Source organism: Sus scrofa, chromosome 4, assembly GCF_054392235.1.
Source record: "Sus scrofa isolate SSC_HxYL_T2T_F1_AM1 chromosome 4, Sscrofa_HxYL_maternal_Yorkshire_Landrace_v2.0, whole genome shotgun sequence".
NCBI lineage: Eukaryota > Metazoa > Chordata > Mammalia > Artiodactyla > Suidae > Sus > Sus scrofa.
In genome coordinates this window covers 77113973-77138358 of record NC_139386.1, presented here as the reverse complement: position 1 = coordinate 77138358, position 24386 = coordinate 77113973, and the positions used below count along the sequence as shown (strand labels likewise).

At 46.0% G+C, this 24386-nt stretch overlaps 1 protein-coding gene across 1 annotated transcript; it reads left to right on the top strand.

Moving 5' to 3' along the window:
* The first annotated feature begins 7596 nt into the window (after positions 1–7596).
* LOC106510078 (uncharacterized) lies at positions 7597–15399 on the top strand. Its single transcript, XM_085020965.1, has 4 exons — positions 7597–7627; positions 10955–12154; positions 13664–13782; positions 15207–15399. The coding sequence occupies exons 1-2, from the start codon at positions 7597–7599 to the stop codon at positions 11767–11769; spliced, it is 846 nt and encodes a 281-aa protein (XP_084877091.1). The 3' UTR covers positions 11770–12154; positions 13664–13782; positions 15207–15399.
* The last annotated feature ends 8987 nt before the right edge of the window (positions 15400–24386 follow it).

The following is a 24386-nucleotide window of genomic DNA, read 5'->3' as shown; positions in this document are numbered from 1 at the left end:
TAAAGAGTGTAATTGCAGAGGGAAAAAAAAGAAGGTGATTGCGTGCAGCATAATATTTTAAGATAAGATGGTATACTGCCTTTTCCCCCCTCTATTTGAAATTTTACATAACGGGAATTTTTCTTTCTTTCTTTTCTTTTTTTTTTTTTTTTTTTTTTTGCTTTTTAAGGCTGCACCCACAGCATATGGAAGTTCACCCGTTAGGGGCTGAATCGGAGCCACAGCAGCAGGCCTACACCACAGCTACAGCAGCTCGGGATTCAAGCCATGTCTTCAACCTACCCCACAGCTCATGGCAACACCGGATCCTTAACCTACTGATCGAGGCCAGGGATCTAACTCGCCACCTCATGGATCCTAGTCGGGATCATTAACCACTGAGCCACAAAGGGAACCATAAAGGAAGATTTGCTTGAAGGAAAAAGTATAAAGCTTAAAAGTTCACTTATCATATGATCTGGCAATACTTCTTCTTAGTATTTACCTATATAAGTTGAAAACAGGTTCAAACCAAGCAGCTTTATTCATAATTCCCCAAACTTAGAAGCATCTAAGATGTTCTGTAATAGATTAATGGAAATGCAGACTGTGATGTATCCCAGACAACGGGGTAGTATTCAATGCTGAAAAGAAATGAGCCGCTAAGCACGAGCAGCCTCTGGAAGAACTCTAAATGTGTATTGCTAAGTGAAAACATGATCTGCAAAGCCACATCCTGGATGGGTCCAACCAGAGGACATTCTGGAAAAGGCAAAAACTATGGAGACAGTAAAAAGGTCATCGGTGGCAGGGGTTGGGGGAGGGAGGGACAAATAGGTGGTGCACAGGGGACTTTAGGGCAAGGGAGTTACTCCCAGTGACGTGACCATGGGGTGCAGATCATTATATACTCGCCAAGACCCATAGAATGTACACACAATGAACGACCCTAATGGGAACTACAGACTTTAGCTCATAGTATCAATATGTGGTCATCAATTGTAACGAGTTCCCACAACAAGGACTCGGGTTCAATCCCTGACCTCGATCCGTGGGTTAAGGATCCAGCATTGCCGTGAACTGTGGTGTAGGTGGCAGATGCAGCTCAGATCCCGAGTTGGTGTGGCTGTGGTATAGACCAGCGGCTACAGCTCCCATTGGACTCCTAGCCTGGGAAGCTCCATGTTCGCGGGTGCGGCCCTAAAAACACACACACACACACACACACACACACACAAAGACACATGGGACACGAGTTCCCACAACAGAGCAAGATGTGAAGAGAGGAAGTGGGTACATTAGACATTGGCACAACATTGTAAATTGACTACGCTTTAAAATAAATACAAATTTTGAAAAAGAGGGAGGAGGAGTTCTCCTCATGGCTCAGTGGTTAGTGAACCCAACTAGCATCCATGAGGACGAGGGATCGATGGGTTAAGGATCCAGTGTTGCCCTGAGCTGTGGCATAGGTTGCAGACGCGGCTCGGATCCCAAGTTGCTGTGGCTGTGTGTAGGCCGGTGGCTACAGCTCCGATTGGACCCCTAGCCTGGGAACCTCCATATGCTGCAGGTGCGGCCCTAAAAAAGCAAAGTCTAGCTAGAAATTATTTCGAATTGCTAGGATCGTTTTTGCAAGTACAAAATACATGTTACATCCTTTGTGTCCTTCCTTCCTTCTCTTACAAAAATCACCATCACCAGTGAATGCTTATTAAGGTTCAGCCCTAAAAAGACCAAAAAAAAAAAGAAAAGAAAGAACCAAAAATAAATAAATAAATAAATAAAAGAGAGGAAATGGGAATGGCTGAGGAGGTACATGGAAGTTTTTCTATAAATCTACTGTTAAAAAAGATGTATATATTGGCATTCCTGCTGTGGTGCAGTTGTTTAAGAATCTGACTGCAGGAGTTCCCATGGTGGCTCAGGGGTTTAAGAACCCGACTAGTATCCATGAGGATGCGGGTTTGCTCCCTGGCCTCACTCAGTGGGTTAAGGATCTGGAGTTACTGCAAGCTCTGGCATAAGTCACAGATGTAGCTTGGATCTGGCGTTGCTGTGGCTGTGGTGTAGGCTGGCAGCTGCAGCTCCAATTTGACCCCTAGCCTGGGAACTTCCATACCCCAAGGGTGCAGCCCTAAAAAAAATAAATAGATAAAAGGATCTGACTGCAGTGCCCCAAGTTTCTGCAGAAGTGTGGGTTTGACCCCTGGCCCAGCGACGTGGGTTAAATGATCTGGTGTTGCCACAGTTCAGATTTACTCCCTGGGCCATATGCTGTGGTTGTGGCTATTTTTTAAAAAGCTATTCATTTTTTAAAAAGTGTAAACTTTGAGATCTCTGATGGGACAGCCTCCAGCAGAGCCTAGCAATCTCTCACAGCTCAGCTGCTCCTCAGGTTAGGGGCACACCCAGGGACTTGAAGAAGGAAGAAAGAAGCATGCAAATGGCAGACAGATTTAGCTGGTTTCTTTGCATGAACAGAAACCCCATCGAAAGATTAAAAATCGCTCTCCTCTCTGCCCTCTAATGCGCCTCCGAGCCCCACCTCAACCCTTTTCATTCTTCCACACACCTGGACCAGCTTCTGCTGTCACACTCTCTGTCTCAAGTCTGTTCAGAGCCACACGTGAAGAAGGCCCTCCTGCCTGGCCTCTGCTGGCCCGGACGAGGCAGGGGCTGCTTCGAACCTCTGGCTGCCTTTGTGTCCCATGTACCTGGCGGACAAGGCGAGGCTCTCAGCCACCAGTTACCTCTTCCTTCAGCTTCATCTCCCAGGACTCCTGTGTCCCAATTTCAGACTCACTTTTCACCAAAATGTCAAGTCCAAGAGAGTAGGGAACCCTTTGTCACTGTTTTGGTCCCTGATGTATCTCCCCCACCTAAACCAACACCTCATTCATAAAAGGGGTGTCAAAATTACTCATGAAATACACTTAATCACTGTGATGGAGGATAATGTGAAAAAAAGAATGTATATAAATGTATAACTGGGTCACTTTGCTGTACAGCAGAAATTGACAGAACATGGTAAACCAGCTATAATTTAAAAATTAAAATACCCGTGAAAAATAAATGGATGCATAAAGAAAGGAAAAATATAGACTTTTTCCTCCAAGTGTTCCTTTTTTTGGGGAAATGCTCGCTTTTTTCTCTAAGATTCTTTGGTGTTAAAATGGCTTTTCTCAAGAAATAGTGCTTGGCTCTGTGAGAGGGACATTTACTTCTCACTGTCATCCTTCATCCTTTTTGGTATTGCCTGCTCAAAATAAAGATGAACTTTAGGAGTTCCCGTTGTGGCTCAGTGGAAACAAATATGACTAGTATCCAGAGGATGCAGGTTCAATCCCTGGCCTTGATAAGTAGACTAAGGATCCGGTGATGGAGTTCCCATTGTGGCTCAGTGGTTAATGAATCCATCTAGGAACCACGAGGTTGTGGGTTCGATCCCTGGCTTTGCTCAGTGGGTTAAGGATCCGGCGTTGCTGTGGCTGTGGTGTAGGCTGGCAGCTACAACTCGGATTAGACCCCTAGCCTGGGAACCTCCATATGCCGAGAGTGCGGCCCTAGAAAGGACAAACAAAAAACAATAAAACACCTGTTGTGTCCCTGTTAGCCCTTGTCACTGTCACTGTACTCTAATGACAAACTCATAATTGCTTTCCCTGGACAAGGCTCTCCCTCTGACTTCATCCTCACACTCCCCACATGGGTCTGCAGGTCCACAGCATTCTTGGGGTCACCCAGGTGGGGTGCGGTGCGGGCCAGGATCCTGGAGCCCTGAGGTCCTGGGTTGCAAGTGGAGCTGTGGTTGTGTCAGAGTCACGTGAGGGCTTGTTACAAATACAGGTTCCAGGAGTTCCCTTGTGGCTCAGTGGGTTAAAGATCCAGCAGTTGTCACTGCTGTGGCTCATATTGCTGCTGTGGTGGGAGTTTGATCCCTGACCCAGCCAAAAAAATTCAGGTTCCAGGGCCGTGGCATGGAAATGGGACTGGGAGGTGTCCTAGAGTCCAGTTGGAAAGACACCCCGTGAGACTTTCATGCTGCTGTGCCCTCTCCCCCTCCAGAAGAGGCCTTCTGCACCCCCAAAGCTAGCAGTGTGAACTTCTTTGAAAATTACACCTTGCAGGTGACATCACACTGGAGTTGGGAGAGATGGGACTTTATCCAACATAACCGGTTTCCCCAGGAGAATAGAACAGCCCGTGAAGAGGCAGACGCCCAGGAGAGGCCACGTGCCACCCTGGGCAGAGATGGGAGTGCTGCGGGCCACAAGCCAAGGACCACAGGGCACCCCGGAGGCTGGACCAGGCCAAGCGCACTCCCTGATTCTGGGAGGAGCAGGGCCCTGCCTGCTTGCACTGCTACTTTTAGAAAGAGGCAGGTCTTGCCAAGTGCCCCAGTCTGGGGTTCTGCCCTACAGTGGTCCTAAGAAATGAGTGCAGATTTCAAATGTAAGACTCCTCCATTGCATGACCACACTCATCATTGTTTGTTTGGTTTCTGCCTTGCAGGTGATCATATAATTCAAACTCCATGTATTGATGGAGCCCTGTGAGCCAAGTATTCCTTTTTTATCTGCCCCCACCCATTCCCCACTCCCTGGAATCACGCTAAAGATGACACCTCTAGTATCCAAGGGGGTCCCCACTTCATCTGCTCTGGACACTCTTGCTTGGTCCTCAGCTGGGGGAGCCTCAACCATGCCGCTCACAGCATCGCTGCCCATGGACCCCCCAGGCCCTCGTTCAGACGCAGAGTCAGATTCTGCAGGTCAGGATGCAGCCTGAGCTTCCACGTTTTCAGCACAATCTCTGGTCACCCCAACAGGCTTGGAGCCTCGAAGCTTTAGTTCACAGCCCATCTGAGTCTGATGGAAAACTGAGGGCTCTGGCAAAGGCTGAAACGGGCTCCAAACACGGGGATGGCTCGGGGGATAGAATCCTGCCAGCTCTGGGACGCTTGCCCTGACAGTGACAGGGAACAGCATCCTTTCTCCAGGGTTATTTATTTTTATTGTCAAAGTCTTATCTTTCGGATTCCAATTTACTGATGAAGAAACGGTGAAAATGCCTCGCAGGACATCATGGCGACTTTGTCATCAGCACCACAGTTTCCAGCTGGTCAATGCCTCTGATTTCTCTCTGGAATTTCAAAGCTCTTCCTAAGTCTAGATGCCCTGGACACTGAAAGATGCTTTCATGATAATAAAACTAGTAAAGACAATATTTAAATTGAATACTAATTGAAAAAGAAGTCTACATTTTTTTTCATTTGTCAAACATCTAACTGTGAAATCAGAGAAATTTATTGATGAGACGTTTTCACCATCTTCTTTGGAGTGATGCTGGGATGGGATAAAATATAAACTAGTGTTGCTTTTTTATGGTAACATTTAAGACACCCACTTAGTCAGATTAAGAACAGGTACATCAGAATCGTGTACCTCGAATATGTTTTTGTTCCTTCTGAAGACACAACATTAAATGGAACCATAACCCCCACTTTGTCACTACGGAAAAGTCCGGGACACTGGGAGGGCCATGCTGTCCTGTGACAGCCTCTGTGCTGACAATTGTCTCCTTTGGCACAGTCACTGACTACGTGTCTTTAGGGGGGTTTATTACTGTGAAGAAAACTTTTTTATTTCTACCCCATGATTTGATGCTAAACATTATTGGAAGGAACTTAACAAAGCCAAAGCCACAAAAAAAAAAAAAAAAAAAAAAAAGCCCATGTGTTGTGTATGTATCGTTTTTATGCTCGGGACGGGTTTTATTGTTTTTGGACCTATTACAAGACTTCTGTTAAACATGTTGAATGTTAAGAGGAAACAGACTCTTGGCAAATGTGGAAAACCAATTACAGAAAATGTCTCCGCTCGAGCTGGAGAAACACAGCGAGGGACAGGGCAGAGGAGCTCGGCCCCCCGCCTTCAGCTGCTGAAAACACACAGACAGCGCGTTGCCTTGAGGAAAAATACAACTGTCCCGTCATTGTCTTTACTTTTATATTTGCAGGCAAAAGACTGGAAAATGACACTTCTCAGGTAAACGTCCTAGTTCTGGAGTAGAGCACAACATACAATTACTTAAGGAAGAGCTGATGTAAGGGAAGTAATAGTTCCAAAATAAGTAAACTAAAATAGGATTATTTGCTCCACACACACACATGCAAAAGACTCACCACTAATAAAGAAATCTAATTACCTTACATTTTAAACATGTGAATTCGAAATACTAATTTGCTCAACTTTTGAGAGCTACCTGTTGCAGTGTGGTAAGAGTAGACTATCATGTGGGGGGTTTTTTAGGGCCACACCTGAGACACATGGAGGTTCCCAGGCTAGGGGTTGAATCAAAGCTACAGCTGCTGGCCTACACCACAGCCACAGCAACGCCAGATCTGAGCCGCATCTGTGACCTACACCACAGCTCAGGGCAATGCCGGATCCTCAACTCAGTGCTCGAGGCCAGGGATGGAACCTGCGTCCTCATGGTTACTAGTCGGGTTTGTTACTGCTAAGCCACGACGGGAACTCCCATATGGATTTTTGTCTTTTCTTTTTTCTTTTCTTCCTTCCTCCCTATTTCTTTCCTTCCTTCTTTCTTTCTCTTTTTTTCGGCTGCCTTGTGGCATATGGAAGTTCCCAGACCAGGGATCAGATCTGAGCCATACTGGCAACCTATACCGAAGCTGTAACAGCACTGGATGCTTAAACCCACTGTACCAAGCTGGGGGTTGAACCTGCATCCCAGAGCTCCAGAAATGCCACTGACCCCACTGCATCACAGCGGCAACTCCTATCATGTGGATATTAATTACAAGATAAACATTTTTTTGGCTGTGCTTGCAGCATGACAAAGTGTCCAGGCCATGGGTTGAACCTGAGCCATAGCTGTAACCAGAGCCACAGCAGTGACAACTGCGGATTCTTAACTGTTAGGCCATCAGGGAACTCCCAAGATATACTTTTATTCTATGTAAATACTGACAAGATTGAAACAAATGAAACTTCAATTTTAAATTGGTTAAAATCTGAAAAACTAGAAAGCTGGTACAGAAAAAAAAAATCAACAGAGGAGGAAGTTCCCACTGTGGCTCAACAATAATGAACCTGACTAGTATCCATGAAGATGTTGGTTCAATTCCTGGCCTCACTCAGTGGGTTAAGGATCAGTGTTGCCATGAGCTGTTGTGTAGACCGCAGATGTGGCTTGGATCCTGTGTTGCTGTGGCTGTGGTGTAGACTGGCAGCTGTAGCTACGATTCGACTCCTAAGCTAGGAACCTCCATACACCACAGGTACAGCCCTAACAAGCAAAAACAACAGAGGGAATTTAAAGCACGGAACTGGTTACAGTAGGTAGAGTAACAGTAGTAGAAAAATGAGAGTAGGTGTGTGTTCTTAGATTTAAAATATTTTTACACAGGTATAAGGTGTCTTAATATTTTGATTTGAGAAATATCAGATGAGAAGAGCTTAATCGTGGAACTTTAAAGAAATAAAAATAAAAAGACAACCACTGGCTAATAAGAGGCCAGACAGTTCTCTCTGTCAGGCCTACAGAGGTGTCTTCCCTGCCTTTCTGGGCACCTGGGCTGTTGAGACACCCATGGCCACCATGCTGTCACCCACACATGGCAGTGAGACTCAGTGGGTCGGGCTTCCAGGTGCTATGCCTTCTCTGAGCTGCTCTGTGGGTGTCCCTGCCAGTGTCCCACCCAGAATGGAGGACAGCCTGTTGGCCAAGGACAAAAAGAGCTGAGAGCTGCTGTGGGTGCTGATGGGAGTGGAGGCCAGCTGAACACAAGCCCTTTATCCCTCTCAGACCCCAGAACATCAAATCCTAATGCTGATCCTTCATCACAAAAGTTAAACAGACTTAGCCAACTCAATTTCCAGTGATAATGAGCCTCAGAAATCACATGGATTAATGAGTCACAAATGATCCCCTCCAGAATAATTTTATTTCTCATTTCTTGGCCCTCCTGATGCAGGCACTTGGAACAAGCGATGTCAGGGAGAGAGAGGGGCTGCCCTCCTTCCCTATCTTTGGCAGAGCTACAGATGAACGCCATTGTGGCACCACTGAGCAGCCCCTAAACAGAGGGAGGTAAATGTAAGAGACGGCAACCCTGTACCCTGAACTGTCATTAAGGATGTGCCCTTTCTCAGCCAAAGATACAAACCAAAGAAGAACGGCAAAAAAAAAAAAAAAAAAAAAAAAAAGTCTTAAAGGCACAGCCCAGTGCCTCAGGTTTATGCTCCTGAATCCCCCAAATTCCTATCTTGCCTTCTTGGCTCCTCCTCTTCTCTCACCTCTGAAGTCCTGGCTGATTCCTACACATTTAGCCAAGGAATGAATGATTGAATATGCCAGTACCTCTGCCAGGACCGACACCAATTAGATGCAGCCAGTGCCTATCATTGGGCTCCTGAGAGGCAATGCATCTGAAAGAAGAAAAAGAGGGGAAGAAAAAAGACAAAAGACAGAAAAGCAGAGGGTTAGGGGACTTGCTCCTGTGCTCTGGTCCATGGGCATGTTTACACGGGGACAGAAGATGCAAATTCGAGGGGGTGGTTTCTCTTTAAAAATGATATAGATGCTTGACTTTCTCAAGCAAAATAAACAACAGGTGGCAATCTCGTATCTACACGGTCACCTGAAAGATAAATGCATGAAAGGGCTAATGCAAAATTATTTAAATGCATAATCGTTGACCCGATAAAAAAAAAGGATTAGTAATCATATCCATAGAAATAAGTAAGTCTGTCTAGGGAGTGATGGAAAGCACAGCGCCACCTGCTTTGAGCAGAGTCACGTAGGATTTTAGGCCCAAGTCTCAGCTTTAAATCCACCAACTGTCTGACCTTGGGCAAGCTACCTGACCTCTAGCATTTTAGTTTCTGAATTTTTTAAATGGGGATAATTATACCTGCCCCCAAAATCTTTGTAAAGAAAGATCAAAGAGATACCTAAAAACAGGGTTTGGCATATACCAAGTGCTCCATAAATATTAGCCTGCCATACAGACTAACCTATGGTAATTTATCAAATACTAAAGCAAAAATCTTAAGAAAAAAACTGGCTGGAAAAACCTCAATCTTATTTGGTAAGACATTTCATGCCTTACAGACCGTATCATATTAGCTGCTGCTTGTGTTTATGATAAACAACTTATTATTTCGCTCAGCCTGACATCCATTCTAATGACTTTTACGTAAATCTGTTTCATTAGGAAAATCCACACTTAAAATACTAGAAGTTTGGACTTCCTTGGTAGCTCACAGGGTAACTACTTGGCATTGCTTCTACAGCAGCTGTGGCTTGACCCCTGGCACGGGGGCTTCCATGGACAGCAGGTGCGGCCACATGTTAAAAATAAATAAACAAACAAATAAATAATAGAAGTTTAAATAATCAAAACTAAATTTGCTTTCGAGTTCCCTTATGACTCAGCGGGTTAAGGACCTGGTGTTGTCACTGCTGTGGCTCTGGTTATAGCTGTGACTCTGGTTTGATCCCTGGCCGGGGAACTTTTGTATCCCTCCGGTGTGCACACGCACGCACACACCCACACCCCTATATTTCCTTCACTCACAGACATCCACACAACTATTCATGGTACACTTCTGGAGATAGCTAGACTCTTTATGCTGATGAGTTCTGCCTTTTCATTCCTTTATTATGATGGGTGAGGGTGAGGAGCCCGGGAACAACTGTCATTTGAGGAAGCTGCAACAATGTTTAAAATTTTTCTTTGTATTTCTTCCCTTTACCAAAAAAAAAAAAAAAAAAAAAAAAAAAAGGAGAGGCATATCAAATTAGTATAATTCTGAGGAAAGTCTGTAACATAAATTTATCAAACATCAAATCTAGTTTAGTGGAAACCCCTTTATTAAGGAATGAGGTCATGTCTCTTGCAATGAATCATGTTAAATTTATCCGTTACATTTATCTTTTCTGGATACCTTCCTTCCTTCATTTATTTGTCATTTCCAAGCCTCTAATTCTTGTTGATTGCTCAATTAAATAAAATCACTGATTTTTTTTAATTTTGAAGAGAGCATGAGACTGAAGCTACAAAGTATTATCTATGTTAACACACCCGCTTTTAACTATACGATAATTTTTTTCTAAACAATGTTTTTAAAAAGCAAATATCAACTTAATTTTATTTAAAACTCTGCAAACATTTTCCATTTCTGTATTTCTTATCTCATGTGTGTCTTCTCTCCTTTGCCATCTTCCTACTCCTTTGATAGCGGGAAGGAAATAGAAAAGATGGTTATTCCTTATTAAAACTGTTCCATTAGCTAGAAAACTTCTTTAGGATGAAAGAAAACCCTGCTCTTCGCATTGACTAATAACTGATTGATCTCCATACATTTCTCTACTGCTCATTTACCTTTACTCCAAAATTGCCCACTAAAAGATTACAACTCCACTTAAATAACATTCGGGTATTTTCAAAGACAATCTGAGGAGAACTATCATCTCAAGGGTTCTTTCAAAGGTCTCATCTATTCCGAGGCCTTGAGATATGATCCATTACATAGGCTATAGCAAGATTTTAAGATAATCAGAATTATTCGAACAATGGAAGCGAACTTACGAAGCTAAGGGTCCAGCACCCTCCTTTTACAAGTAAGGAAACTAAGACCCAGAGAAGTTGTACTGTCTAGAAGAAGGTTATTTCATATATTATGTATGAATGTACAACATATGAATTGCTTGAATTTTTATTAGGAATATTCAGATGAATCATCATTGATCCCAACTAAAGGAATCTTGAAGACAAAACGAAACTGTTTTTATGACAGTTGGCCCTTTGCAATTAACATTTTCATCTTAAAAGAAACCTTTATGTCAAACAAAAATGATTTTATTTCCTAGTTGAGAATGATTTCGTATTTTGAAACAGCACCTTATTCCACTCTCAGATTCCATGATCTCTTGTAAAAGTTAGGTTTTCCCCCTCCGGGTTCCCGCCGCTACTGGGACTCCGGCCGGAGGGGACCGGGCGGTCCGGGGCCCCCGCTCCGCACCCATGTTGCTCGGAGGAAGGGCGGCGGGCAGGGACAGAGACGGCCGCGACCAGACAATGTCCTGCATTCACGGCGGCCTCGGCCAATCACAGGCCGGCGCCTCCCGGCCCCTCGCGGCGCCACCGGCCACGACTCGGGCCGGAGGAAAACCTGGCCTCCGGGCGGCCATCTGCGGCCATCCCCAGGCAGGAGGCCGCGCCCCAACTGCGCCCCGCCCCGGGGCTGGGGGCTCGGGAAGGAGGGCGCCGTGGCGTCCCCCTGGGCAGGGATCGCGCTCGGAGCGCAGGACGCGCCGCCCCCTCCGGCTCGAACGCGGCGCTGTCCCTTTAAGGCGAGCCTCCTCCCGGGCCGAAGAGCGCGTCGGCGGCCCCGCCGCGGGGGGCAGCGACATCCGGGCTACCGGGCTGGCGACGATGACGGCCCCTGGGGCAGCTCCCAGTCCCTGCGGGACGCCCGGCTGGCCGCGGCCGGGGTAGGGGGGGATCCCGCCGGGGCGTGGGGGGGGCCTGAGGCGCCATGTGAGCCTTCTGTGCCGGTGTGCTCCGCCACCGCCCGCCCCCGCCTCGAGGTCGCCGGGGCCCGGACGCCCAAGCCGGCACGCGGGTCACGGACGCTTCGTCCTCGGGCCCGCGCCTCGCGCGTCCACGCCGGGCCCGCCCCACCTCCTGCGCGTGCACTGGGGCGGGGCGCTGAGGAGGCAGCCAATCAGCGCCGGCCGGCCGGGGACCGCCTCTGAAGTCCTCGCGGGGGGCGGTGCGGGAGGCAGAACTTCGTGGGGGGCGCGGCGCCGCGAGGCGGGCGGGGGAAGCGGGAGTGAGGAGCGGCTGGGAAGCCGGGCGGGGACCCCGGCGGCTCCGATTCGGAAGCTCCGCGGAAGTGAAAGGGCGGGAGCAGCGGGGAGGGGCGCGGGCCCCGCGTGAGAACCGGCGCGGGCGGGCAGCCGGGAGGAGGGGGAGGTGCCGGGAGCAGGTGGTGCGGCCGGAGGGGGGCGGGGGCGGGTAGGCACGTCCTGGAGATAGGAAAACCGGGGATGGACGTGCCGAGTTAATGAGCGTAAAGCCAGAATCTGTCAAGGCTTATTTATGCAACACAGAGAACTTAGAGAAGTTGTGGCCTTACTGGTGAGATGTGTTCTCAGATTTTTCTCTGTCCGAGTTTTTCTAAAGAAAAGTGCTCACATATTTTTAATGGCTGGTAATATTTATTAACATTGAAAATCGATTACAATATCTTTGCATGGGAATTGGGGATAAAAAGGAACAAGAGGCATTTTTTAAATATTTTCATTTCTGTGGTCTCTTCTACCGAAAATTTAAGAAAGAATTAGTTTCAGCAGGCCGGTATATTGACTTAATTTGGGGGCAGAGTAGGGAGTGTACTGGCTGAGAGATGGGACGTCTAGGCTTACTGCGGGTAATCATGAACAAACTGGTATCCCAAAGCCTCCTTTCCCTCACCTGCAAAACGAAAGCAATGAACTCTGCCTATCTCGCAGCATATTTTGTGATTCAGTGTATATTTGAAGAAAAGTGGAATGTAAGCATTGTCCAGTCTCACGAGAAGGATTCCCTGGGGAGTTGTCCTGGGCCACTTTCTTCTCTGACCGAGTCCACTCGGTCCTGCTTCCAGACCACCCCGTCCTGAGGTCTAGGCTTATTGAGGTTGGGTGCCGTAGAAATCTTAATCCGTGGGTCCTAAACGGAGCTCCGCATGTTCCCACCTCAGCAACTGCATCCTAAGGCTTGGCCATCAGCCCCTCACCCCGTCCTCCAGTAATTAAGCCCCAGGATCCGATTTACTTCTTGTAGTCACTCCTGCCCTGCTGTGGCTTCCCCGTGGCAGGCCACCGGCGTCGTCCACCTGGATTACCGCCGTTCCGTCCTCACTGGTCTCCGGGTCTCGCGTTTTGCCCCATCCCCCTCTCGACATTGCAACCACATAGGTACCTGGTTGTAAAGTAAACCCGATCTTGTGGCTCCCCCCTCCCCTCGCCCCGTTAAAACTCTTTTAGGGGCGGTCTGTTGCCCTCAGGGTGAAGTCCTATCTCCTTAAATTCGCTTTTTACTTAAAAAAATAAAAATAAAAATAGGGCATCCTAATCCTGTCACCGTCTGGATCTTTTAGCGACCACTGCTCCCACCCTCCCCCAGCCCCAGCCCACCTGAACTGCTTTCAGTTCTCTGAAGGCGCCCAGTCCTCCTTAGCTTCTGCAGCACTTCCCAGGTCTCCTCATTTCCTGAGAGGTGGCTTCCTTCCCTTCCCTCATCTCCTTCCCCAAAGAGAGAACTGGGGGCGCCCACTGCGTCCCCACCTCTGCCCCAAACCATGGCCCTGCACCGCGGTCGCTTGTCCTGCTCTTCAGAACAGAGGCTGCGTCCTGCTCAACATTGTTTGCAGTTCCTGGGAAGAACCTGGCACTACTGGTCGGAGCCCAGGGCCCCTCTTAGAACACTCAGTGAGGGGCGCAGGAAACCGGGAGCCTTAGATGTCTCCTGATGGATTCATTTTATGTTGCTGTCTTTTTCAGTTTTCAGTTCCTTTTCTGTTAGTCACAGGTTTCTCTATAAGAATCACCTACTTTTAAAAAACGAGAAATTTCCTTTAAACAATTAACTATAAATCTCTTTTAGCAGAAATAATGTATGCAGTTTGTGTGGTGAAATTCTGGACCAATGGCTGCTGTTCAGTGCAAATGGGCAGAAATGTTCATTTTAAGCTCAGACTCTGCAACGTTAAAACTGAGCTGAAGGTAATGCCCCCACAATGATTGAAGGAAGGTGTTGGAAAGAAGGAATATAAAGCTGAGAGTCTTGGTTCCTTGTTTATTATTATTATTATTAATTTTTAGTATAGCTTTATCCATATGTTAAGAAATTTCTCTGATGCTGACTTAAAAAAAAAAAAAACTCCCGATACACTTAATATTTTTCTTTTGCTTCCATGGGATGTCAGTGAAACAAATTGAAATTCTCATTTTCCTTGTGCCTAGTTGGAACAAGCAATGCTAACATATGTACATGTAGATCTGTAGTTTTTTCCAAACACCACCCTGCTACACATTTTTCAATAAAGTTAAACAAGAATTCTTTGTTGAGACATGTAATATTTGGAGGGGAGGATAGGGGAATAAATCTTTACTACTACAAATTGTTTCCCTTCAGCTTTACTCTGAAGGAGATCCTTGTTGGTTTTCTCATTACTGTACAACTAGTCTGTTGACTTTGTTACACTTTGGTGGAAGAGAGTAGGATTGAGAACAAAATAAAACTTTTTTAAAGAAGGGGGGGAAGTATGTTTCTTTAGTAAAGTAAGCAAAAAATAAATGAGCTTATATAAAAGTAAAAGCAAGTAATGTACTTAAAGCATTTAAAGCATGAAAATATGCGTTATAATTAGTTACTCTTTCTATAGAAAAGTATTCTCTCAGCATGTATCATATCTGTTTACAAGACACGCCAGATGATTATTATAAACAAATGATAAGGGAAAAAGAAATGCTGGAGAAATGACTTCTCTTGTGTGTGTAGGCTTGGATAATTTTGAGTTTAGAAAACATTTTAGACACTGTGGCTTGGTTAAAATCCTATAAATGTACTTACATTTTAGCTAATTGTGTTTTTCAACTTTTAAACCTTTCTAGAAATCTTATTTCCAAACTCTCAAGTGATAAACGATTTTTTAAAATGTTTATTGTGAAACAGTTTTTAAAAATACCTACTTTTGGAGTTCCCTGGTGGCTCAGTGAGTTGAGGACCTGGTGTTGTCACTACTGTGGCTTAGGTTGCTGCCATGATGTGGGTTTGATCCCACAGGTGTGGCCAAACACCACCATCAAAAGCTACAATGTTTCAGCCTTATTTAACCATGTTACACCTGATTAAGTGACCATGTGAGAGAAACACACATTGAAGGTAAGATCTAAGATGGCCATTTGCTACATTTGTTGGCTTTAGCAGAGATTTCCAGTTAACTGGGCATTGAAAATAAACTGCCAGCCTAGTAGAGATAGGCAGGTAGTGATGGCTGCACACAGTATGGTGGAGAGTGGAATTTGGAATTAAAAGACTCAGGTCTGAGTCAGATAGCTTTACACCTTTGGCAAGTTGTCTGAGACAAGTTTCCATGTTTATAAATTGGACAACTATTTACCACCTTGACCACCTCCCATTGCAGATGTGAGGATCAAAGAAGATAATCCTGGCAGCCCTGAAACTCTGGACAAGTAGTAGTTACTGGTCCTGGCCTCCACATTCTGCTTTGGACTTGGAGATGTTTGGTTTTCGTGGCAATCAAAATCTATCATCTATCTATCTATCTATCTATCTATCTATCTATCTAAGACAGAAATAAATTACTTTTTCATAAACTATGACTCCCTAAGGAAAATTCGTATACACTTGTATTTGTTCGTGAGTAATAGCTGATATTAGAGACAATTGGGGCACTTTACATAAAAAAATAATCATTGTAGTAAGTGAACAGAGGATTCCAGTACAGACTAGATTTTCTTATGCTCTGTGTGGAGCAAGGGCAAGGTGATGTGTGTGTGCGTAAGATTAATAAAAGTAGATAACGAAAAATAAGGCAAATATTTAATGAAGTATATATCTTGTTCAGTGCTCACTGTCAAAGGCTAAAAAGAAGATGTTCGTCAATAAGAATGTTTATTTGTTGTTATTGACCCATAATAAATCTGGGGGGTAAAGTAACAAAGTGGCAACAAAAGCACTCCTGTTATCCTTGACTCCTTCACCCAAGTTTGAAATATTTGGCCAGCGGTTAATCATCCTCCTGGGTTTGACTGGAAACTCATTTTGTGCAGAAGGCTCTGGTGCATGCAGTATGAATGGTAAAATAAATACAATCTGCATTTTCCCTCAAGGGAGAGTTCTGAGAAAGAAACCAAGCCCTAAGACGTTTGTGAGTGAGCCTATATCCTTTTCGAGGGATGGAGGCTGAGCAGGCAACCCCCCAGCTGCCTCTACCTGCAGCTTCTAACCCGATCCAAGAGCAAGTAAACGAGGCACCCTCCTCCCACCCCGGCCCTCGGCCTGAGTACAACTCTCACCCTCTGCTGTTCTACTCGCAGACTCTCTGTCTCTAAAATGTTCCACTTTCCAGAGATGCTAATTAAAATCGCAACCTCCCTGGCGGGGGTATAGCTGGCAAAATAATCTTTTACCTGCTCAGCCGAGATCGTTCTTATCCTGCTGAGACCAAGAAAGGGAACGAATAGGAGGAGAGCATGTGAACGGCAGAGGTGGAAAGAAAGGACTGGTGACCCATGGAAGTGAGACCCCAAAGCACGTTGACAGTTTGCGTGGACAGTCCCCCAGCTTCGTTTCTGTGCAGGTGCAACAGCCACACCTGCCATCCCATCCTGTGTTCTCAGGCTCCCGAGATCTCTGTGTCTGGCCGCAGCCATATTCCTTGACTGTCATGGGGTTCAGCTGGATTCAGACTAGATTCATGGTAAACATGGTACTAGATTTAAAAAACGATCCAGGAGTTGCCTTGTGGCACCGCAGGTTAAGGATCCAGCGTTGTCACTGTGGCTGCTCAGGTCACTGCTGTTGCATGGATTCAATCCCTACTGAGCCATTCAGACTGTCTACAGATTTCAGTTTTCACATTTGTGAAAAGAGAGAGTTGATTAGTTCCTATTCTGCTCTGAGTTTCTCCTTCTCCCAGCTAACCTCTCTGCCAACTCTTTTTTTTTTGGTCTCTTTAGGGCCACACTCTCAGCATATGGAGGTTCCCAGGCCAGGGGTTGAATCAGAGCTACAGCTGCTAGCCTACGCCACAGCCACAGTAATACCAGATCCGAGCCATATCTGCGACGTACACCAGAGGCCACAGCAATGCCAAATCCTTAACCCACTGAGCAAGGCTAGGGATCGAACCTGCATCCTCACGAATACTAGTCAGATTCGTTTCTGCTGAGCCACAACAGAAACTCCCTGCCAACTCTTTTTACTGCAAGTAAACCTCTACCACAGGTGGTTAAAAAAAAGAAGAAGAAGAAGAAGCAACCTGGCAGCTCCTAAAAGGTGGAAAGAACTCGAAGGTCCATGGATGAACCAAGTGTGTCCGTACTTACAATGGAATAGCATTCAGCCTTAAAGAGGAAGGAAATTTTGGCCCATGCTACAGCATGGATGAACCCTGAAGATGTTATGCTGAGTGAAATAAGCCAGACATAAAAGAATAAATATGGTATGATCCCACTTATGTGAAACACCTAGACTAGCCAGATTCCTAGAGGTGCAAAGGAGAACAGAGGTTACCAAGAGTTGAAGGGGAGCGAGCAGGCTTGGAGCTATTGCTTAATGGCTACAGGGTTTCGGCTTGGGAAGATGAGAACGCGCTGGAGGTGGACAGTGGCCATAGCTGCAAAGCAATGTGAATATAATTAATGTCAGTGTACACTTAAAAATGCTCAAAATGGGGAAGTTCTCTTTGTGGTGCAGTGGAAACAAATCCGACTAGTATCCATGACGATGCAGGTTTGATCCCTGACCTCACTCAGTGGGTTAAGGATCCAGCGTTGGTGAGAGCTGTGTTGTAGGTCACAGATGTGGCTGGGACATGGCATTGCTGTGGCTATGGTGTAGGCCGGCAGCTACAGCTCTGGTTTGACCCCTTAGCCTGGGAACCTCCGTATGCCAGACTCTTTTTAGGTGCAGCCCTAAAAAGAGAAAAAAAAAAATCAAAATGTTACATTTTATAGTACGTATATTTTACCATAAATGTATTTTAAACAAACCAATCTAAATGTGCGAAGTGGCTGAGGACCTCTTTGTGTGTCTGTCTGGTCCCTTGCACCTGACTTTTCTGTGTGGCCGTGTGAGTTTTGTTTTGTTTTGCTTTTAATTAAAGTATAGCTGATTTACAATGTTGTGCCAATCTCTGCTATACAGCATAGTGACACAGTCACACATACATACCTACATATATACGCATTCCTTTTCTTACCCTATCTTCCATCATGTTCTATCACAAGGGAATGATACAGTTCCCTGTGCTATGCAGTAGGACCTCATTGCTCATCCATTCTGAATGTAATAGTTTGCATCTACTAACTCCAGACTCCCAGTCCCTCCCAGTCCCTCTTCCTCCCCCTTGGCAACCACAAGTCTGTTCTCTATGTCTATGAGTCTGTTTCTGTTGTGTAGATAGGTTCATTTGTGCCATATTTTAGATTCCACATATAAGTGCTATCATATAGTATTTGTCTTTCTCTTTCTGACTTCACTTAGTCTGAGAATCTCTCTAGTTGCATCCGTGTGGCTGCAAATGGCATTATTTTGTTCTTTTTATGGCTGAGTAGTATTCCATTATATCTTTGTACCACACCTTAATCCATCTGTTGATGGACATTTAGGTTGTATCCATGTCTTGGCTATTGTGAATAGTGCTGCTTTGAACATTGGGGTGCATGCATCTTTTTGAATTGTAGTTTTGTCTGGATATATGCCCAGGCGTGGGATTGCTGGATCATATGGTAGTTCTGTATTTCGTTTTCTGAGGCACCTCCGTATCGTTTTCCATAGTGATTGTACCAGCTTACATTCCCACCAACAGTGTAGGAGGGTACTCTTTTCTCCACGCCCTCTCCAGCATTTGTAGACTTGTTAATGATGGCCTTTCTGATGGTGTGAGGTGGTACTTCATTGTACTTTTGATTTCTGTGATAATTAGTAATATGGGGAATTTTTTTCTTGTGCCTGTTGGCCATCCATATGTCTTCTTTGGAGAAATGACTACTTAGGTCTTCTATCCATTTTTCAACTGAGTTTTGACCCAGTTTCCCCACATGGCAGGACCATCCCTGTAGACCATCAATGTACAGGTCTCTCTCAGGCCTGATCTGGTATCTGGTTTCCCCATTCCCCCAGCTCTTCCCAAGCAGAATTCTGGGCTGTGGCCCCACCCCCACCCCCTGAAGCTGTCACGCCAACCTTGTGCACCACTCTCCTGTGTTTGCCGAAAATATTGCCTGGAACCATTGGCTTCTCACGTTCACCCATGTGTAGCTTGTATCCGCAGCCTCCATCCTTTCCCAGGACTTTGATTTAATATACCTGCTCTTCAAGCTTACCAAGATCCTGCTTCTCAGCTGCTCCCCCAGCACCCACTCTGCCTTCCTGCGGTGTCACACAGTTGTGTGCACTGGGACATTGGCTCATTGTCTACAACCCCAACTGAGTGCAAAGTGAAGGATTTTCTGCAAGTCTGTTGGTGATTTCCTCTTACAGTCTTTAAAACTGTCCTCTCTTTGAGTTCCCTGGTGGCTCAGCAGGTTAAGGATCCAACATGATCACTGCTGTGGCTCAGGTCACTGGTGTGCTTTGGGTTCAGTTCCTGTCCTGGGAACTTCCACATGCTGCATGTATGGCCAAAAACAAAAACAAAACAAAAAACAAAACAAAGCCTCTGCCTTCTCTTTAAGCATCATTCCATTTTGCTTTATGCCTCTGCGAATGCAGGTAATGGGGCCGTGTTTTGTCATGTTCCAGCCTAATTCTGCATGAACAAACCTCAAATTGCTCTTTCTGCAGCCCTCCCAAAGTGCTAGGCTCCTTGTGTTCCAAGTTTCTGCGCCAGCAGATCCCACCTGCTGGCACGCTGTGCCCTCCCTCCCTGTCTAATGAGCTCCTGTGTGTCCCTCAGGGCTCCGCTGGGCGTGGCCTCTGAGAAAGCAGGTGCAGAAGAGTGTGTACCCACAGCCTCTGCTAACTCCTCCCAGCAGAGCTGAATTTGACAAGGGCAGGGCCTCGGTTTATTTGTGGGGACATCCTCTCAGTGTGATACAGGGCCTGATGCAATAAAATCATTGAATAAGCCACTGAATATACTTTTTTCCTTTCTCACCACAGCATACATTGGCTTGATGTGGGATCTCAGTTCCCAGACCAGGGATGGAACCCTAGCCACAGCAGTAAAAGCACGAATCCTAACCTCTATACTACCAGGGAACTCCCTGGATATACTTTTAAGAACATATTGGGTTTTTTGTGTTGTTTTATTTTTCTTTCTTTCTTTCTTTCTTTCTTTCTTTCTTTCTTTCTTTCTTTCTTTCTTTCTTTCTTTCTTTCTTTCAAGGGCTGCATCTGCATGAATCAGAGCTACAGCTGCTCTCCTACGCCACAGCCATGGCAACACGGGATCCTTAACCCACTGAGAAAGGCCAGAGATCAAACCCCTATCCTTTTAGAAACTATGTTGGGTTCTTAAGCCACTAAGCCACAATGGGAACTCCATGAACGTATTGTTATAGCTTTGGACTAATCAATGATAATTTGGTTATCAAGTATCAATGATAATCAATGATAATTTGACTTATTTTATTTCTATAATTTTTTATACTCTTCTAAATATCATTACCTCATATGCTTTCTTTTTGTAAGCCAATGACTAGTTAACTTTATTTATTTATTTATTTATTTATTTATTTATTTTTGTCTTTTCTGGGGCCACACCCGAGGCATATGGAGGTTCCCAGGCTATGGGGTCTAACCAGAGCTGTAGCCGCCAGCCTACGCCAGAACCACAGCAACGCAGGATCCGAGCCACGTCTGTGACCTACACCACAGCTCACACCAATGCCAGATCATTAACCCACTGAGCAATGCCAGGGATCGAACCCACAACCTCATGTCTCCTAGTCGGTTTTGTTAACCACTGAGCCATGACCGGAACTCCACTAGTTAATTTTAATACTTGGTATATCAATTAGAATTAGGATCTGGTGTTGTCACTGCTGTGGCTTGGGTCACTGCTGTGGTGCAGGCTTGATCTCTGGTCCAGGAACTTCCACATGCCACAGGCAAGGCCAAAAAAGTTGAAGTTTGTTCCTAATTCCACACAAGTTCAAGTACAGACTGTGCTGGGCTGATGCATGTCTCGCTCCAAATGTTCAGGGATCAATTCTCTTTCAGCTCTGCTGGCCATCCTGTGGCTGTGCGCTGTCTTTGGGCTCCAAGATGGAGGTTGGGCTGGAATTCCAGGTGGCAGCTCGGGGAAGGGAATCAAGAAACGAGGTAGGTGCACACCACCTGTCTTTCTGGAAGCTCCTCAGAAGCTCACGTGCAGCTTTCTTGCTTCCATACCGCTGAGCAAATAGGAGTTGCCATCGTGGCGCAGTGGTTAACAAATCCGACTAGAAACCATGAGGTTGTGGGTTCGATCCCTGGCCTTGCTCAGTGGGTTAAGGATCTGGCGTCGCCATGAGCTGTGGTGTAGGTTGCAGATGCGGCTCGGATCCTGTGTTGCTGTGGCTGTGGTATAGGCCGGTGGCTACAGCTCCGATTAGACCCCTAGCCTGGGAACCTCCATATGCCGCGGGAACAGCCCTAGAAAAGGCAAAAAAAAAAAAAAAAAAAAAAAAAAAAAATGCAAATATGTCAGTGCCATAATTCAGATGATTCTAGATGTCAGATATAGTCTTCCCAGCTCTTAATTGTCTTTGTTGAAAGGTCATGACATTTATTTATTTATTTAGACCACACCCAAGGCTTGTGGAAATTCCCAGGCCAGGGACGAACCTGTGCTACATCAGTGACCCAAGCCACCACAGCGAGTGACATTAACCTGGATCCCTGGATCCTTAACCTGCTGAGTCACCAGGGAATCACGTTCATGACAGGTAGATTCAGGAGCTTTCACACTAAGCACATCCCTAAATTTCCAGGTTTCCCCCTAAAACCAGGGAATGAAAGAAACAAGCGTTGTCACCTTGCCATCAGGGGGAGGCTCAGAGATGGGCCTCGGGGAGCGGAGGTGAGGGCTGTAGTCAGAGGAAGGGCTTGGGAGCAACAAAGGCAGGACTTCACATTTTAACATGCCTGGGCTGACCCCCAGCCTCACCGGCAGGATTGGCTTTACCCTTGTTTTGCCCTCACGGGCTTCCTGGGGCCTGTTCTAGCCGCCCCCCTTCATGGGCACCTGCAGTTCCTCCCTGGGAAGCTGGAGGTCTCTGTTCCACCACGGGCCACTGTGGACCCGTGGGAAGTCCAAGGGGAAGTGTCCCCTGAGGCCGCGATCTCTGCCATAGGACAGCGAGCAGGTGTGCCCGCCGGGGACCCCAGCCCTTGCCTGGAACCGGCCTTGTGGAGGCTTCAGCCACCAGGCCAGATGCCAAGGCCTCCACTCCCTGTTCTTTCACTCCCATTCCAAGCCTGGCCCGTCTCCATCTCACCTCTTCTCCTTCCATCCTTTTTCCTCCCTCTCAGCGCCTTCCAGGGTCCTAGGACAGACACACTGATTCCTCTCACAGCTTTGTCCTGCTTTCCTTCTCCAAACCAGCCCCCTAGAAACCAGCCCCGAATCTCAAAGCTCATGGCAGGGTGGGCCCTCCTGTCTCTCTTCCTTAGCTGAGGACCCCACTCCAGGCTCAGTTCTCCCTCCTCCCACCCTCCCCGTGGGCTTCTTCCTCTCCTCCCACAGACCCAAGAGCGCCCTTACTTTGAGGAAGGACTTCCTGGTCTCTGCTGCTCTATCCTTTTCCTTTCTTGCATCACCAAATAAGGAAATACACAGTACCCACTGCTTCCAGGCTTTCATCACCGCTCCTAACTTGATTCCTTGTCACCGAGTGGCACCCACCACGTCTTTGACATCATTAGTGACCTCCACATGACCTCAGCCGATGAAAGCACCAGATTCCCTGATCATAACACAACGCTATTGTCTTTGTCCTTTCATCAGAATTTTCTCTTGACTTCCATCACGCTACATACTCTGGTTCCTTTCTTACCTTTTACGACCACTCTGACCAGTAATAAAACAACAATGCTCACAGTTAATGTTTAATGAGCGCTTATTTTGTGTCAGGCAGAATATAAGGTGCTTTATGGGCATCATTTCCTTTAACCCTTGAATTAACTCTGTGAGGGAGATGTTATTATTCCCACTTTACAGATAAGGAAACTGAGGCTTATAGGTTGCAAGGGGTCAATGACATGCTCGAGGTGACAAAGCTAGGGAGTTAGGGCCAACCTCAAACCCGGGTGTGCTGAATCCCCAACCAGCAGGGCTCGCTCCTTCTACACCACACTTTTCCTCTTTTTTGGCTTCATCTTAAATGTGAGACTTTCCCCGGACTTTCAGTTCTGGGCTACCTGCTCCCTTGTCTATAGACACTTTTACAGGAAAGTGTTTCGCTCTCATGGGGCCCACACTCTCCTCTATTTATTTATTTTTAATCTACTGTGCAGTGACCCCCTCCCCCACCCCAGGCACTGTCACCCAAGCCCAGGAATCCATCCAGTTTCATCGCTGCCTCACCAATGATCGTGCCCACCCCCACCAGCTTATTTTGAAGGAAATCTCAGAAATCATATCAGTTCATCTGTAACTATTCCTGTATTTTTTTTAAGATATAGGGACCCATTAAAAAAAAACCTTAACCACAAAAAAATTAATGTAGCTAAAAAAGAAACAGAATCCCTTTATATCAGCAAATATCCAATCAGATCGTAATTCCTCAATTGCCTCATACATTTTTATTATTTATTTTTAGTTTTTGGCCATGCTGTGGCATATGGAAGTTCCCGGGCCAGGGATCGAACCCATGCCACAGCAGCGACCAGAGCTGCTGTAGTGACAATGCCAGATCCTTAACCCACTGTGCCACCAGGAAACTTCCTCATACATTTTTAAAGAGTTGGTTTGTTGAGATCAGGATCCAGATGGGACCCACACGCTGCACTCTTAATCTCCCTTCGTCTTCTGATTCCTCTTTTCTCTTTTTCCTCCTCTGTGTTTTATTTGTAGGAAGCACCAGCTCATTTGTGCTCAAAATCCACAATCTGGATTTTGCTGACCACATCGTTGTGGTGTTGTTTAAACACGTTCGTCCCTCCAACCACACAAATTTCCAGTTGTCAGATCTAGAGGTGTGAGCTGATTCACGTTCATTTTTTGGCAAGACAATTTCTAGGTGAAATAAGATATCTTTCCATCAGGAATCTTACTGCTTAGATGGCTTCCAAGTCTGTGTCCAGCTTCCTTTCTTCATCTTCAGCTGTTAGATCATTTCATTAGGATAATTTGACTATCATCTCAAAATCAGCATGTCTAAAAATAAGTGTATCTTCTCCCACACAAGCTTTCCCTCTTTTTTTTTCTTTCTTTCTTTTCCTTTTTTTCTTTTTTCTTTTTTCTTTTTTTTTTTTTTTTTTTTCTTTTTAGGACCTGCGGCATATGGAAGTTCCCAAGCTAGAGGTTGACTCAGAGCAGCAGCTGCCTGGCTACTCCTCAGCCACAGCAGTGTGAGATCCAAACCTCGGATCCTTAACCCTGTGATCGAGGCCAGGGATGGAACCTGAATCCTCACGGACACTACGTTGG

Bases quoted from the DNA above. Each gene is read 5' to 3' on its own strand.
- LOC106510078 (XM_085020965.1), top strand. From the start codon at position 7,597: ATGGCCACCATGCTGTCACCCACACATGGCA. The intron at 7,628-10,954 runs GTGAGACTCAGT...TGTAAAAGTTAG, and splicing joins GCTGTCACCCACACATGGCA to GTTTTCCCCCTCCGGGTTCC.